Consider the following 14,255-nt stretch of genomic DNA (forward strand, 5'->3'; position numbering starts at 1 on the left):
TTGTTTAAGTAATTCAACAGTAATTAAAAATTAATGTTTGGCAAACATTTTCCATATTTCGTTTTTTTAAGGATTTTTATTATTAATTATTTATTTGAGAGAGAGAGCGAGTAGGAGGAGGACAGAGGGAGAGGGACAAGCAAACTCCACGCTGAATGGAGAACCCAACAAGGGTTCTATGACCCTGAGATCATGACCTGAGCAGAAACCTAGAGTCAAAAAAAAAAAAAAGAAAAAAAAAGAAACCTAGAGTCTAGTGCTTTAAGTGACTAGGACACCCGGGTGCGCCAAACATTTTCCATATTTCTACAGATTTTTAAAATAAATACCATTTAAAATAGTTACATAGTATTCCATCATGTTAACCTACTATTACTTATTTAGTATTATGCTGTTGTTTTCCTTTCTGGTGAAAATGGCTAGTAATTATTTCAAATAAGGAAGAATTATTTCAGTGGAAAAAATAGACAAGTAGGAAAGAAAGGAAAATAGACACATAGAAATAGAAAGAAACCTATTAAAACAGTCACAGCAGAAAGTAGAATTTGTTTTATTTTTCATAGAGTCATATCCCCATCTTGTAGCATTCTAGGATGTAAAGCTTAATATTTTCTCTTTTTTTAAAAGATTTTATTTATTTACTCATGAGAGACACAGAGAGAGAGAGAGGCAGAGACATAGGCAGAGGGAGAAGCAGGCTCCCTGCAAGGAGCTGGATGTGGGACTCGATCATGGATCCCAGAATCATGCCCTGGGCCAAAGGCAGATGCTCAACCACTGAGCCACCCAGGTGTCCCAAAGCTTAATACTTTCAATTTAAGTCAAGGAACACACCTGGCTTTTATATAGAAGGTTTCTCTCCCCTTGTAATATCAAGATACCTTATGCCATTGTACACTAAAAGTTTTTTAAGTGGAATAAACCAAACTTGTTTAAAATAAATTAAAACAGTGATCTAGCTTATTGGACGTAGGTTTGACAAACAGGTTCAATTAGATCATTACACTCAGCTCAATTTCATGTGGCCAATAGCCACAACTTAAGTGATTTTGATTAAGCCACAACTGTGAGGCCTTGGTAATAAGTTACCCTTAGGTAAAAATGTTTCTGAAAACTTGAAAGGTGAACAGACCTTGGTTGAAAAAAACCTTGCTATTCAAAGTGTGGTAGGAAGACCAGCAGCATTGGCATCACCTAGGAGCTCATTCGAAATGCGGATTCTTGGGTCTCACCCCAGACCTACAGCATCAGAATCTGAGTTTTAACAAAAACTTCAGGTGATTTGCTTGTACATTAAAACTTGAGACACACTGAAAATTTGAAAGATATAACACTTAATACTGGATTCTCTACCCTGACCTCTTAGGAACATCTGAAGAGTTCTTAAGAACTTGGTTACTTGGGGGGGAACCTGAGTGGCTCAGTGGTTGAGCATCTGCCTTTGGCTCAGGGCATGATCCCAGAGGTCTGGGATGGAGTCCCGCATTGGGTTCCCCGAGGTGAGCCTGATTCTCCCTCAGCCTATGTCTCTGCCTCTCTTTGTGTGTCTCTCATGAATAAATAAATAAAATCTTAAAAAAAAAAAAAACAACTTGGTTACTTGGTAATAATTGGTAATTGAGTAAGAATGGGTAGGGAGCAGGGAGGTTATGAACAAGAGCATTTTTTGGAAGCTGTCTAGATTTTTTTTTTTTTTTTTAATTCGTGAGAGATACAGAGAGAAAGGCAGAGACACAGGCAGAGGGAGAAGCAGGCTCCATGCAGGAAGCCCGATGTGGGACTCGATCCCGGGACTGCAGGATCACCACCTGAGCCCAAAGCAGATGCTCAACCACTGAGCCACCCAGGCGTCCCTGCCTAGATTATTTTTAACAGCTGCCAGGGTTGAGAACTATTGAGAGGAAATCTTTTCCCCTCAGATTCACATGGTTGAACGTGAATTACCTGGAAATTACCTGACAATAGATGTATTAACTGGAAAAAGGAGAGCTGTTCAGTATTGAGTTACTGGTTAGCCAGAGATAAAGCTATAACCAACATCTAAGACAAGGGGGATTAAGACTTCATACTTAAAAGTGTGAGAAGTTGGGCAGCCTGGGGAGCTCAGTGGTTTAGCCCTTGCCTTTGGCCTAGGGTATGATCTTGGAGTCCCAACATTGAGTCCCACATAGGGCTCCCCGCAAGGAGCCTGCTTCTCCCTCTGTCTCTGTCTCTCTCTGTGTCGCTCATGAATAAATAAATAAAATCTTTTTTTTAAAAGTGTGAGAAGTTCTGTTGGGCTTTTTGAAGCTACTGGGCAGCTGAGTTCACACTTTTTATGACTGTCTTTCCCAATCAGGAAACTCCCTCGGTGGGGTGAAGGATGGAGTACCGTGGCAGCTGTATATTCAGGAGGCTCTCCTTATGTTTCTTGCTTTATTATTTATTTCTTTGGGTGCTGATCAGGTATTTTCTGTTTCAAGTAATTTTCATACTCCTTTGATGGTTATTAATCCTTCAGAATCATTACTCCAGTACCATAATTTTCCTCTTCATTTAGGCTTTACATGTCTCCCTTTTCTGGTTCCCTCCCTAATCTATAGCTAAGTACTATTTACTGCACCTGCACAGTACTTTCAGCATCTGTCTCTCATTCCCCTGACTGCACTAGTTAATGCAGTTCTCATACATACCTCTACCACATTACCTTGTTTTGTTTTTCACACATAATAGTACCTATAGGTGCTCTCTCCCCAGGAGACAGTTGGACTCAACTTATCACTCTATCACTAGCTCATAGAACATTGCCTGACAAATGGACTCTCAACTATTTATTGACTCTCTACCTCTACATCCATCACTCAAGTTCATGCCTGTAGCTGACGGTATTTTCACCATTCCCTAAACACCCTACAGATTCCTTCTGGAAAATCCTTAAGGCTCAACTCAAATGCTAATTCCATAAAAATCTTCTGTGGGCCATATAAGAGTGGTAATACCATCATCAGAACTTTCATAACATAAAGAGGTATGACTTATTTTAAAAGGCACTGTCAGGGGCACCTGAGTGGCTCAGACTCTTGCTTTCCATTCAGGTCATGATCTCGGGGTCATGAAATAGAGCCTTGATGGACCCCTGCTCTGCACTCAGCAGGGAATCTGCTTGAAGATTCTCTTCCTCTGTCCTTCCCCCCATATGTGAGCACTCTCTCTCAAATAAGTAAATCTTTTTTAAAAAACACTTTCATATGCCATTTAATATCTAGTCATTGAATAAAAATTTATCGAACACTTCTCATGTTAGGCACTGTGTGAAATGACAGTGAGTAGGTAAGACACCATTCCTGCTCTCAAAGGAGCTGCTCTCAAGGAGAAAGAGATAGTCCTTTAAATATACAATTATAATTCAGAGGATTAAGTAAACCATGCAGGGGTATTTAATACCCTTGATCTGTCTCAGTTTGGGATGCTGCTTTTGGCCAATTACTGTGTGAATTCTGGTAAATTTGTTAGCCTTTGCAGGCCTTGCTTCCCATATATGAAATGGAGATGATAGTTTGCCTATCTCAGTGCCTTGTGGTGGGGATTAAATAACAATTGTGAAGTGTGAGTGGGTATCTAGCATATAGTATTCATTAACCTTAGCAAATTCTATGATTATGTCTAATTCAACTTTGGAGGACTGGGAAGACTTCTTCAGAGAAGGGACTTTGACACTGAAACCTGAACGATGAGAAGAAATTAAGTGAAGGAAAAGAGATAGGGAGAGGGGAGAAAATGAAATCGCACCTCATAGGGTTAAGAGGTTAAACTGTCACCAGCAAGACCCCTACAAACACCTTTCTTCTTCCTCTACTTTTCCTTCTTCTTCCTTTTTTTTAAATTCATTTTTTTAATTCTTTTTTTTTTTTAAGATTTTATTTATTCATGAGAGACACACACAGAGAGAGAGAGAGAGAGAGACAGAGAGAGAGAGAGAGAGGCAGAGGGAGAAGCAGGCTCCATGCAGGGAGCCCCATGTGGGACTCGATTCCGGGTCTCCAGGATCACACCCTGGACTGAAGACAGCGCTAAACCACTGAGCCACCTGGGCTGCCCTTCCTTCTTCTTCCTATTCATCTTCTTCTCCTTCCTCTTTCTCATCTTCTTCCTCTTCCTCCACTTTTCCTTCTCCTCCCCCTCCTTCTTCTTGACACCCACCTTTTTCATGGGAACCACAAGAATGTTAACTTTATCTTTTGGAGGCAAACAACAGGAAGAGCTCCACAGACCCACCAGTTTGAGACTGACCACTGACTCACACCAGAGCAGATGGACCACGGAGTGTCTGACAGTTACCTCTACCTCATTATAACGTTAAAGTCTCTGCCCACTGAGGAGCACCAGTTTCATTAACAACACAGAATACCTGTGCAATCTTAGCCCCAATGACAAAGCTCCACTTTCTGAATATTCATCCTAACCCCAAATCAAAGAAACCACTCATCCCAACTTGGGAGTTCCCAGTTTGGAAGTCATTCCCCATGATCTCCTTATTTTGTTGCAAATAAAGTTTCCTTTGTGTGACAACTCCACCTAGTGTAGTCTCTATCTGTGACTCACCAAGGAGAGAATTCATGTCAGTTTGGTTATAAAACGTCCCAAATACAACATTCAGGCACAGAGGGCTTAAGACTTGTTTTCAGCTTGGAGCCTCAGCAAAGAAAACAGTGTTCAGACATCCTTGTAGCCTCAGCCTCCACTGATGCTGAAAGAGGTTTCATACCTAAGTTTCATTTATACGTTGATGGCAACCATATTTCTGCTTTCACGTCCCTATCACTGATCAAGGCTCAAAATGAAAATCCCTCTGTTTGTGGTGGTGTTGGGGGTGGTGAGTATATAAGGGGCTCAGGTGGCTGCCTCCAGACCAGACTGTGGGTTGGGCAGGCAATGAAATCAGTCCCTTACAGTTATTCCCTTCCTTTATTCCCCTCTATCCAGCCTTTCTACTGAAACCAGGAGTCTCTACTGCTTGCTAAACAGACTATTTTACCCTCTATAGAACTCATCCTCTGCTTCCTTACCTTAACAGTATCCTAGGGTTATTATGTTAATTCTCCCAGACCTGGGATAGAAAAGCAAAACAAGAAAGAAGAGACTGAATTTTCCCAACTCCTTAGCACAGATTCAGAACATTTAACCCTCTGCCTTTGTGTAAAAAAAAAAAAAAAAAAAAAAAAATCTTCCTCTAAAGTTCATGCTCTTCAATTCTGCCTCTTGAGATCTGTCCCCACAGCCTAACAATCTGATTCAATTAACTAAACCCCCATTTGGGCTACACATTTTTTGGGCTACACAGGCATTCTTGTTCTTCTGACCCACAAGCATATTTCAACTTTATGGCTTTGGGTCTTGCTGTCCCTGTAACCCTAGAAGGCTCTACTCCCAGAACTTGTGATGACCAGCTCTTTCTCATCATTCAGGTTTCTGTCTCAAAGGTTAGTTTGGAGAGGTCTTCCTGGTACTCCTTTCTAAAACAGCACCTCATGTCCCATATCCCTGCTTTATTTTCTCCATAGCATTTACTACTATCTGAAATTATTTAATTACTTGACTGTTTTCCCCACTAGAGTGTAAGCACTGGGAGCGATGAGCTATCATCTGTCTTCATCTCTATGAACAGCACATAGAACAGTGCTTTGCACACACTAACTGCTCAGTAAGTATTGGCAATAAATGAACAAATACATTTTTTTAATAAAAGAGAGACTACAAATTTTATTTTTTTTATGATAGAGAGAGAGAGGCAGAGACATAGGCAGAGGGAGAAGCAGGCTCCATGCACCGGGAGCCCAACGTGGGATTCGATCCCAGGTCTCCAGGATCGTGCCCTGGGCCAAAGGCAGGCACCAAACCACTGCGCCACCCAGGGATCCCTGAGATTACAAATTTTAGAGTCTAAAGGTGTGGTTGGTGAGCTCAGTTCTTTAGGATGTAAATGTAGAAGTCCAGAAAGGAATCTTTGGAGACTTCCATCCTATATCAGAGCCATAGATCAAGGCTCATGAATAAGGATTTCATAAAAATCTGGAAGGTTTATTACTTGCCAAGCCCCTGTTTTGTACCAAGCACTGTATTCAGGAAGGGATAAAATGATGAGCAGAAAGAGTTATGATCCTGGCCCTTGAGAATTTCTAATTTAGTCTTTTCTGAGTTCCCTTGGATTTTTAGTAAACAGTGGTATGCTGGTGACATACTGGAGCTATGCTTGCTACCTGCAAGACCCTATCATTAAATTTTCAAGAGTAGGGCAGCCCGGGTGGCTCAGCGGTTTAGCGCTGCCTCTGGCTGAGGGTGTGATCCTGGAGACCCAGGATCGAGTCACATGTTGGGCTTCCTCCATAGAGCCTGTTTCTCCCTCTGCCTGTGTTTCTGCCCCTTTCTCTGTGTCTCATGAATAAATAAAATCTTTTAAAAAAATAAATTTTCAAGAGTATTTTGAATCAGTTGTTAAATACTGTCATTATTAGAAATAAAATTATATACACTTACAAGTAAATTGTATTAAAAACAAAGATAATATACATTCAAAACTTGTCATTGCCTAATTATTTTACCACATCTTGCTATTATTTGAGGTTATTTATATTGATCATATCTGTATGATGGAAATGCTATATGATGAGCACCTTTTCCCAGCTCCATGATCAGTAACATCACAATGGTGCTTGAGGGCATATGCACTATAGAAATTGGCAAACACCATGATCAGGTCTTACCTACTCTGTTGGCTCCCCCACCCCACTCCCCAAGTACATAAACACTGCCAGCAACCTATCAAGGATAGAGTGTGTGTTGGCAGCCACTGAATTAAAGAGGTTGAATATCGAGGTCCTTCAATAAAGGAAGAAGAGAAGCAAAACAACTTGTTTTGGATCTGAGGAAGGGTCTAGACTTATGCTATAGCAGAACATAAGTTTTATTTATTTATTTATAAAAGATTTTATCTATTCATGAGAGACAGAGAGAGAGGCAGAGATATATGCAGAGGGAGAAGCAGGCTCCTCGCAGGGAGCCCGACGTGGGACTCGATCCTGGAACCCCGGGATCACCACCTGAGCCAAAGGCAGACAACCGCTGAGCCATCCAGGTGCCCCAGAACATAAATTTTAAAGTACATTTCTAAAACTTAAACTCATTTTTCTATGACTTTTATAACTTTAGAATATTATCTTTAATAACTTATTTTGAAAATAAATGACTTTAAAAAAGAAAATAAATGACTTTTTAAAAAAAGATTTTATTTATTCATGAGAGAGAGAGAGAGAGTGAGAGGCAGAGACACAGGCAGAGGGAGAAGCAGGCTCCCCACAAGGAGCCCAATGCAGGACTCAATCCCAGACCCCAGGATCATGCCCTGAGCCAAAGGCAGCTGCTCAACTGCTGAGCCACCCAGACATCCCATAAATGCCTATTTTGAAAACAAAAGCAGACCACTTGTTTTTCAGGGTTTAAAAAATGAATTCTAAAATATCTCCCACATATAAATGTAATAATAATTAGAATTTTAAAGGATAATAGTAATATAACAATCTACTGTCCCCTTCTTGGACCCTAATGATGTGGAGCTGGTAATTCATTTCTAACTAAACTATAGGTAATGGAAAGCCACTGAAATGCATGCAAGATTAATGTAGTACTTTAGAAAGGTCAGTCTGGTGACCCACAGTAGGTGCTCAAGAAACAGGTTTCTTTTTTTTTCTTTCTTTTCTTTTCTTTTTTTTTTTTTTTTAAGAAACAGGTTTTGCAGTAGTCCAGGAGAGCCTGAATCAATGTCAGAAAACAGTCAAGGGGATGTGGTGAATAGGAAAAAGGTACCAAATTAATCCCAAGGATCTGAACAAGTGTGACAGTATCAGTGACCCTGAATCCCTGGCCACACCCATACCACTCCCTACAGCTCTGACCCTGGAGACATTGTTAAAATTTAGGTTGCTGGGATCCCTGGGTGGCGCAGCGGTTTAGCGCCTGCCTTTGGCCCAGGGTGCGATCCTGGAGACCCGGGATCGAATCCCACGTCGGGCTCCCGGTGCATGGAGCCTGCTTCTCTCTCTGCCTGTGTCTCTGCCCCTCTCTCTCTCTCTGTGACTATCATAAATTTAAAAAAAAAAAAAATTTAGGTTGCTGGTGCTCCGCTCTCAGAGTTACTGAGTCAGTGACTTCCATTTGACAAGTATGCAAAGGCTGATGGTGCTAGCGGGAGGATCACACTTTTAGAACTACTGCCTTACAGGAATATTCTTATTTTGCTAAAGCTTCAGGACATGTCTTTGTTAAACCAGCAGGGGGAGACAGGTATAAAATTTATCCTCTAAAAATAAACCGCCTTAGGATCCTAAAGCTCCTTGGAGTTGTGATGTTGCCATGGAGACCTCTGAAATATTTTGGAGAGCAGCATGTAAGATGGCATCAGGTGAGATAATTTTCTGTTGTTTATGTAAAAATGTGTCTTGGTACGACTAACGTCCAAATTCCTACAAGCCCACCATGGATAAGAACTTGGGAGTCTGGAGTCACACAACTCTGTCACTTACAGGCTATGTGACTTTGGGAAAGTTATATTCTCTCATTTTGTTTCCTCCTCTTTAAAACTGTCCCAGATTTATGGGTTTTTTGTTTGTTTGTTTCTTAGATTTTACTTATTCATGAGAAACAGAGACGCAGGCAGAGGGAGAAGCAGGCCCGATGTGGGGACTCGATCCCGCATCCCCAGGACCACGCCTTGGGCTGAAGGTGGCGCTAAACCGCCGAGCCACCCAAGCTGCCCCCAGATTTATGGAATTGTTAGAGGGCTAAACGTTCTTGGAGATTTCATCATTATTATCAAAATATTATTATAAAAACTTTAAGTAGTTACTTTCAGCTCTTCAATCTCCCCAAATTTTAAGAATAGTCCAGATATGTTGCTAAGTTTGGTTTTTAATAACCAGTGCTCCCGTTATTCAGGTAAAGAAGTGAAAACACCTGGAAGGGGATCGTTTCGTAAGATCCTAACATGCCCAGCCCGGAGAGCTCTTGTTTGACCTCCTAGCCTTCAACGCCCAAAGATGGATAAGCGTGTTCTTTGCACCCACAGTTTTGATGGAATAGAGCAGGCGGACGGGGCTTCGCCTCGGCAGGCACTGAAGGGGCTCCCAGCGGCGCAGCCAGCCGGGCAGCCCCTAGGGTTGGCGTCCGCCGGGCGTGCACCGTAGGAGGAGAGTCGCGATCTGCAGGGCTGCGAGCTGGCTCCCGCGTTCCGCCGATGCGCTAACTTCACCTGCGCGGCTCGCTCCCCGCCACCGACTCACCTGTCGGCGACCGCGCCCTTATTGGCCAGACTCGGACACTAGCCTCGCGGCGTCGGCCGCAGGGCTCGTCGGCGGAGGGAGAGCTCGGGCTGGGGGGGGTGACGTCAGCGAGGGCGTGTCCACGCCAGGAGCGGTGGGCGGGGTCTGCGGGAAGGTGTGTCGGGGGCCGGTTGGGGCGGGGCGGGGCGGGGCGGGGCCGGGCGGGGCCGGGCGGTGACGTCACAGGGCGGGGCGGGGCCGGGCCGCGGGCGCCGGGGTAGGTGAGCGAGGCGCCGGGCGGCTGCGCTCCTTGAAGGCGGCGGGCCGCACCGAGGCGCTCCTTGCTCCGCTCGCTGCCGCGCTGCCGGTCATGTCGCTGGGAAGCAGCCTGTCGCGTCTCCTGCGGACGCGAGTGCACTCCGTCCTGACGAAGTCCGTTCACTCGGTGGCTGTGATCGGGGCCCCGTTCTCGCAGGGACAGGTGGGAACCTGGACCTGGCACCGTGGGGTAGAACCTGGGGCAAGCGGGGGTGGGGGACGGACGGGGAGGACGGAGAGGGGATGAGGCGGTGAGTTCCCACAGCTGGGCTCCGGGAGAGCACGTGGGGTTTTCCCTGGTAGGTGTGGAAGGAGGAGGGGGGCGTCGTGCTCGCGCGGCGGGCAGGCGGCCGCGGGCTGCCGGGGTTCTGCGGCCTCCCCCGGAGGAGGGAGGAAGTGGTGGGTCCCGCCTGGGGTGCTGGGGGAGAAGGGGGGACGGGATCTCAGGGAGGGGCTGGAGGGGCAGCAACCAGCCCGAGTGCCTGGTGCAAAGTCGAGAGGGAAGAGGTCACAGAGAGCGACCGAAGATTGAAGGCTTCGGGGTCCATTCTTAGAAACCATGCATTGGCGGGGAAATCGGCGCTGCCGTCTCCAGCGGCGGGAGGATGGGAGCGGCTGTTTTGTTCTCTTCAATGGATGCAACCTGCAGCCGTGCAGAGCTCCCTGCGCGGGGAGCCCGGGCTCTCTAGGTCCAGACCTGGCTCAGCCCCTCCCCCCGTCTCGGCTTCCATTTGTGCATCCCACAGCCACGGGCTTGGAGGTTGGTTCGATCCCGGTAATTGTTGCTTTTCGGGCTTTCTTCCTGCGAGTGTTTGAAATGAACCGACCTCAGGTGAAAATAATAAAAGGAAAGGCTGATGCTTGCTGTCACAGGTTTCCAGAAGGATCTGTTTGGGAACTAGGTACAGAATAGCAGATTTCTGTATTTTTGTGAAATAAAGTGGTCTTGTTTTTAACCCTCTCCCCTCACATCTAACCGTGTAATTTATGTGACAGAAAAGAAAGGGTGTGGAATATGGTCCTGCTGCCATAAGAGAAGCTGGCTTGATGAAAAGACTCTCCAGTTTGGGTAAGTGGTTGGATTTTCAGATGTCTGTGATAGCCGTTTACAGACCAGTTCAGAGTCTCATCTCCTATCCAGGGACTGCACACTATCTGTACTTGGGAAGCCTCTCATCCTCCTTTGGATTCCATCTGCTGTTTAAGATCTGAGAGTCTTCAGGCAAAGTCTTGTCACCTATAGAGTAACTGTGGAAGGCAAGGAGGTGGAGTGAGGCGGCAGCTGGAGCAAGCTTAGTGACAGCAAAGCAGTGTGAAGAATGCTAGCTAGCTCCAACTCTAACTGCTCCATCAGCCTTTCTCTCTCAAATTCTAGCTCTCTGAACTCAGTCAGGAAGTGCTTCTGATTCATCAGTCTAGCTAGTTTCCTCTGTTCATATCCTTCCTTTCCTCCTTAGGATGAATAACTCTATATTACTGTAGTCAGAGCCTTAGATCAGTTTCTCAAACTTCTCTGATTATGAAAATCACTTGGATTACTTGTTAAAAACAGGTTCCTAGGCTCCTCCATGAAATAGTCTGGTTTATTGGCTCTGTGGTGAGACTTAGACGTGTGCATTTTCACAAGTGCCCCGGTGAACTGCAGTAAAGTTTCATTCTTGTCTAAACCTACAGAACCAAATAAAATAAAATAAAATAAAATAAACCTACAGAACCTGACCCAAAGATAAATGCCATGCATACGGTAATAGAGAACCCTTCTTTTGGTAAGAGGGCACCAAATTCCAACGGTTATTGATTCAGGTTATTTATTTAACCTTACTGTTTCTAGCTGGTGTTTAAAGCCATTTCCTCCATTCATATTAGGACAATTCACAGATCTTTTCTGAAGGTGTAAGTGCAAAAGGCAAGGAAGCTGTAGGTCCTGGAGATAGCAATGGGGAATGTAGGTGAATTAAAAATTCCCTCCCCACTCTTGCTTTGAAATCTCCTCTGCTGATCACTGAGTCCATTCCAGAGGTGGATCATTTCCTCCTAAAACTCAGGAATAATGAAGTCACCAAAGCCACCTTGAGTGAGGTACACGTCTTATACCTCTGACTACATCTAGGTATGGTGTCTATGGCTGAATACTTAAAACTTTTCTCTGTTAAATAATTACAGTAGGGTCTCTTAATCATTTTAATAACTCTCCAGATTCACCACCAGAGATGAAAGATAAATGAAAATTTAGTTTTATTGTGTCATCAGTTACCTAATGGGAAGAAGTTTCTGTTCCTGCTTATAATTGAGGATACTGTCCCTTTAAGTCAGCAGTATGCATTCAGCCTTTTTAAAAGGCATCATTTTACATCGAAGACAACAATCTCTGGTAATCACTATTTCTTAATACTGGATAAAGCTCTGCAGTCCATCTGATGAACTGGGCCTGGCCTTGCTTGAATTGCCTGCTCGGTACTCAATTTCAGCCTCTTATACAGGACACATTTATAAGATTCAGCTGAGGCTGTTGAATGAGGGGGAGGGGCACATTTGTGGCAGCTTCCCTTACTCATGCTTTGTAGACCTTTCCTGTCCTAGCTCGCAGTATTTTTCCACTCCAACCCTTTCTCCCTTAAATACTACTCCCTCAAATACCTCCTCTATAAACTCTCAACCTAAAGTGATGGGGAAGCTGCAGTTTATTTGGTCTTCTCTTTAAATTTTTCAGATATTTGTAGTTTTAGAATTTATATCCTTATCCTGTAGCTCACTGGTAGGCCAGTATCACCAGCAGCTCCAAATAGAATCTCATTGCATATTAATAAGATTGTGACACTCAGCAGATTTGCGGCATGTGGTTTTGGCTAATCTCCAAAAATATGTTGAAGAAAAGTACCAAGAGAAGTTTCAATTGCTCTATTGTGAAACAGTACTAAAGTACTAGGCACTTCCAAATAAGCACCATGGGTCAAATTTCAAGGGAGAGAAGACCCACGGAAAGGTAACTTTCAGAAATGCCTTTGTTCCTTGCCTTCAGCTCTGATGTCACAGGCTGCTGATGTTGCCATGGAATTGGTCAAACTTCCAGTTTCTTGAATGAATGGATTTGACTTAGTGTCTGGGTTTGGTTTTTCCCTGAGTTTAGTCAGGACCCTCGGTGTTTCCTCTCTCAGGTAACCCCTTATCTGAGTATGTGCAGAGAGCCTGGGAGAGATGAAGAGGCAGTGGCTCTGCTTCGATTCTGGGTAGCTGACAGCCGTGCTTATTTGCCTCATTTTTCTTCAGAGGTTGTGGAGTGTTGGGGTGGGGGTGGAGGGGAAGATAGCTATAAACAGAGAATAACAGTTTGAGGCCTTTATCATTGTAATTAGGTAATTTGACTCAACTGTGGTCCTGAAAAGAGGTGCCAGCCACTGAAGCAACTATCTAAATTAACTGCCACTGTGACCAGGCCCAGAGTCCTGGAGTCGGAAGCCACATGAGAGCTACTCTGGTTCCTCTCAATGAGAGAGACATTTGCTCTTCCTGTTCCATTTGGTGTGCCATCAGATGGCAGAATAGGAATCTCTTTGATTGAGCCCCAGTCTGCTTCAGGAAGAACTGATAGAGGGCCTGAGGTAGTTTAACATCTGCAGTCTGAAAATTGTTCATTTGGTATGGATTGATGTGTGAGTTCAGGAGTGTGTGTTTGCTTTTGGTGACTGGTAGAGAATATTAGCATTCGTAAGTTTAGTTGTATGATCGTGATACTTCAGCCTGGCTTCCACCCTGCTGTTCCACGGAGACTACCTTGAGCAAGCCCACTGATCTGTCAACCTTTATTTTGCTGGACCTCTTTATTGTACAACTGACCACTTTATTCTGGAAATACTGTTAGCAAAGACTCTTTTGAGTCTCTTCCCTCCATTCCTTCCTGGACTCCCTTGTGGGATCTTCCTCTTCTTCCCAACCCTTAAATATTCCTCCAACTTTGTCTCACAGATGTCTCAAACTCCACCTGTTCAAAACAAAATTCATTATCTTCTCCCTCAAATCTACTTCTCTTGCTGTCTTCCCATTGTTTCATGCTGTCACCCATTAGAGTCCTTCACCATAATGGTGCTGCTATAGTTCTATCCCACTTACACTTGACTATAACTTTCCATTGGTATTTTTTTTTCCATTGGTATCTTTTATCCCATTCTTACCTTTCTTGGTTCACATCTTCACTGCCACCAGAGTGAGCTTTCTCTAAGACCATTTCTCCTTTGCTATGTCTTTCCATGGCTTTCTTATACATGCATCCATGCTTCTCAGTCTTGTCATTCATATACTGTCTTTGCTAATTTGCCATATTATTCATTTTGTATTTCTTTAAGTTAGCATTAAAATTTCATACTATTAAAACATAGACTGAACCTATAATAACTAATGAAATCTCAGACTTGTACTAGATACATTTTTGTAATACACTTTCATTTTATAGTTTTACATTTTTAAAATAAGATTTTATTTATTTATTTGAGACACAGAGAAGCAGAGACATAGGCAGAGGGAGAAGCCCAATGTGGGACTTGATCCAGGGACTCTGGGATCACAACCTGAGCCAAAGGCAGATGCTCAACCACTGAGCCACCCAGATGCCCCAGTAGTTTTACATTTTGACATTTGTCCTTCAACTACTAC

The 14,255-nt window shown here is 43.8% G+C and overlaps 1 protein-coding gene across 2 annotated transcripts in view; it reads left to right on the forward strand.

The window, feature by feature from the left end:
- Positions 1-9,549: 9,549 nt before the first annotated feature.
- ARG2 (arginase 2) overlaps positions 9,550-14,255 on the forward strand; it is a 31,388-nt gene continuing 26,682 nt past the window's right edge. The window contains exons 1-2 of one of the 2 annotated variants that reach the window (XM_072839029.1): positions 9,550-9,771; positions 10,605-10,677. In XM_072839029.1, the coding sequence (XP_072695130.1) occupies positions 9,661-9,771; positions 10,605-10,677 (184 nt within the window). In that variant the 5' untranslated portion in view covers positions 9,550-9,660. Of the gene's footprint in view, positions 9,772-10,152; positions 10,369-10,604; positions 10,678-14,255 lie in introns of those variants that run through there. The other variant, XM_072839028.1, reaches the window with a different exon arrangement.

Source organism: Canis lupus, chromosome 9 (genome assembly GCF_048164855.1).
Source record: "Canis lupus baileyi chromosome 9, mCanLup2.hap1, whole genome shotgun sequence".
Lineage (NCBI taxonomy): Eukaryota > Metazoa > Chordata > Mammalia > Carnivora > Canidae > Canis > Canis lupus.